Here is a 3,441-nt window from a genome sequence, read left to right as displayed (position 1 = left end):
CAGGCCCTAGGGCCAAGGACTCAGGCCTTCAAACACCAACTGAGATACCCTCTGTGGTGGGAAGAGCGTAGCCACAACATTGTGGAAAGTAGTCATCTCATTAATTTCACCCCGTTCCTGGGAACACATGGTGAGTCACTGAGGGAGGGTCAGGACATTGAGGTCTGATATCTGGGAATCATGCTATTGCTCACAGCGCCCTCTTCTTTGGGTGTGTCGTTAGTTTCCAATTAGGGATTTCTGATGAGTCCTGACATAACGCTGTTTGCTTTGTGGATATTTAAAACGTAGCTTACCTGTAGCTCTCAAATACATGGAAATCCATTTTATCCCCTTACGCTCCCTCATGTAAGCTAGTTTAAAAATGAGTCAGATCCTACAGCTGTTTTGGGACAGACATACCACTGACCACTTGAAGCGATGTTGAAGTTGCTTATTTTGCCAGAGTTGAGGCAGTTTACTCATCTATGTTCAGGTGGACCCAAACGAGCCATCATTCTGGTGTTTAAAATTCATTATATTGTAGTGAGATGAAATAAAGTAGAGTGATATCCCTATAGCTTCCCCAAGCATAAAAAGAATAATTAAATATAGCACACTCTTCACACATCTCTTCATTACCAAACATTGATTAAGTGCCTGCTTCCCCCAGCTGTGCCTCCCCCTTATCCCTGATGGAGACAATGACCTTGAAGAGCCTTTAGTTTGTCCATAATTAAAATGCATTCTATCTATAAGTATATGTGTGAAAATAAATATCTTTTGAACATATTGAACAAATTGGGAGAAAGACACTGTACCCTTTCAAATTAACATTATGATAATTTAAAAAATTAACTAAGCCTTTTCCACTGGCATATTAATGAGACCCAGGAGTCACTATTATCCATTGTTATTAAATTAAACATTTTAGGAATAAAGCTCATCCAATTTACTTAGAAAGGGTCTTGGTTACAAATACAGTTGCACTTAATTAGCTTCTAATTTGCTTTGTTGCTTGAACATAAAGGGTGGGTCCCACTGCCCTCTAGCCTTCCCACGGGCATCTTGTTTGAGTCAGTTGATTAATTTTGAGAGCCAGCTCAGATTTTGGATACAAGTCTCTGTGCCCTTTGTTCGTGTCAGGTGTTGTCACTGTCATCTTGAAACGTATTCAAGGAGGCACCTTCCCAATGAGGAGCTCTGTTAGGTGTGGTAGAGTGACTGATTAAGTTATGTTTAAAAGATATTAAGTCCAGTGACAAACGAAACAGGGCATGGGCTTGTAATTGGTCCTGGTAGGGACGGAGAGAGTGTGTGATGGTAGGATGGTGGCATCTTTGGTAGGATGAGTGTCAGGTCAACACTCATCATAAGCAAGATGAATGAGGGACAACATGTGGGCTGGGATGACCAATAGCTTTGAAGCTGCCAACCAGCCTTCTTAATCAGACTAAGTACAGTACAGAAGACTTGTGATTTAGTTACCAAACTACTAAACTTTCTTTATGAGGGTGAAGGCTTCTTAAGAGACAATTAATGTGTAGATTCACAAGATGTTCTAAGGCAAACTGGTCTGAGCCAAAGAAGCCAGGGAGACCAGGGAGAGAGCCCCACCCACCAGCAAGGATATATAAAAGCTCAGGAGTCTGGAGTGATATTCACAACTCAGGAGGTAACTTCAGCAAGCTACCTGCAGCCCTCTGTCTGACATCATGTCCTTCAACTGCTCCACAAGAAATTGCTCTTCCAGGCCCATTGGAGGACGCTGCATTGTTCCAGTGGCCCAAGTTACCACGACTTCCACCACTGATGCTGACTGCCTGGGCGGCATCTATTTGCCCAGTTCCTTCCAGACTGGCTCTTGGCTCCTGGACCACTGTCAGGAGACCTGCTGCGAGCCCACTGCTTGCCAGCCAACCTGTTACCAGCGAACTTCATGTGTCTCCAACCCTTGCCAGGTGACCTGCTCTCGACAAACTACCTGTGTTTCCAACCCCTGCTCAACTACCTACAGCCGGCCGCTCACCTTTGTCTCTAGTGGATGTCAGCCCCTGGGAGGCATCTCCAGTGTCTGCCAACCAGTGGGCGGCATCTCTACTGTCTGCCAACCAGTGGGAGGAGTCTCTACTGTCTGCCAGCCAGCCTGTGGGGTCTCCAGGACGTATCAGCAGTCCTGCGTGTCCAGCTGCCGAAGAACCTGCTAAGTGTGTAGGAGCCAGTGAGCGAATCAAGACTCCGCGACCTGCCAGCTGTTTCCAGGATCTTCCAGCATGCTGCTTGTCCCTGAATAGCTCTTCATAGCTGACCCTTCTTGTGACCGCCTGACTGCTGGCTACTATCCATGCACACGCTGTCTTTGGCACTCTAAAATTTTTCTGGCCAGCCCTAAGCTTGTTTTAAGGGTTGCTCACTGGTGCTGTGTATGCCTCTGGATGTGTCCAGAAGCTTTACCATCCACACCCCAGTCTCTGATGCTTTTGACATGTTTTCACCTTGCTGCTGTATCTCCTGGCCTCTGCTTTTGTGTCTCACAAAAACAGAGCTTGTCTCACCATGTATTTCTCAATAAACCTGCATTAGTTGGCATTGCAAATGTATGTCTCAGCAGAATTCTTTTTTAAACACTTCAACTTTTAATTTAGTTTTTGGGGGGTACATGTGCAGGTTCGCTACAGGGGTACACTGTGTGATGCTGAGGTTTGGGGTATGATTGAACCCATCTGTCAGGTATTGAACATAGTACCCAATAGGTAGTTTTCCAACCCTTTTCCCTGTTCCTCACTCCCTGCTCTTGCAGTTGCCAGTGTCTATTGTTTTTATCTTTATGTCCATGTATACCTAATGTTTAGCTCTTACTTATTAGTGAGAACAGGTGGTATTTAGTTTTCTCAGCAGAGCTCCTTGTTTGCAAGAGTCTTTGCTGATCAGGGTCTGATTTTTTTTTTTTTCCTGAGCCTAGAATATGGGCTTAATCATTATGCCCTGTGATCAAACAAAGGATTATCTTATATTTTACTTGTTCAGAGAGAGTCTTCAGCTGTGTGGTGAAGTAAGGGCTATGATTTTTCTTTTCTTTTCTTTCTTTCTTTTTCTTTTCTTTTCTTTTCTTTTTTTTTGAGATGGAGTCTCGCTCTGTCGCCCAGGCTGGAGTGCAGTGGCACGATCTTGGCTCACTGTAAACTCTGCCTACTGGGTTCAAGCGATTCTCCTGCCTCAGCCTCCAGAGTAGCTGGGATTACAGACGTTCACCACTACGCCCGGCTAATTTTTGTAGTTTTAGTAGAGACAGGTTTCACCATGTTGGCCAGGCTAGTTTTGAACTCCTGAGTTCAGGTGATCTGCCGCCTTGGCCTCCCAAAGTGCTGGGATTACAGGCCAGGGCTATGAGATTTCTAGGAGTAACTTGTCTTCTACGTCTCCTTCAGTTTCTAGGGGCACATGGAATAACTTTCATTTAGG

General features: G+C 45.0%; 1 protein-coding gene across 1 annotated transcript; it reads left to right on the top strand.

Moving 5' to 3' along the window:
- Positions 1–1,566: 1,566 nt before the first annotated feature.
- Positions 1,567–2,575, top strand: KRTAP11-1 (keratin associated protein 11-1). Its single transcript, XM_525454.7, has one exon. The coding sequence runs from the start codon at positions 1,695–1,697 to the stop codon at positions 2,184–2,186; it is 492 nt and encodes a 163-aa protein (XP_525454.1). The 5' UTR covers positions 1,567–1,694; the 3' UTR covers positions 2,187–2,575.
- Positions 2,576–3,441: the final 866 nt, after the last annotated feature.

This window comes from Pan troglodytes, chromosome 22 (genome assembly GCF_028858775.2).
Source record: "Pan troglodytes isolate AG18354 chromosome 22, NHGRI_mPanTro3-v2.0_pri, whole genome shotgun sequence".
NCBI classification, from domain to species: Eukaryota; Metazoa; Chordata; class Mammalia; order Primates; family Hominidae; genus Pan; species Pan troglodytes.
The sequence above is the reverse complement of the archived record's forward strand: the minus strand, read 5'-3'. Positions and strand labels throughout refer to the sequence as shown.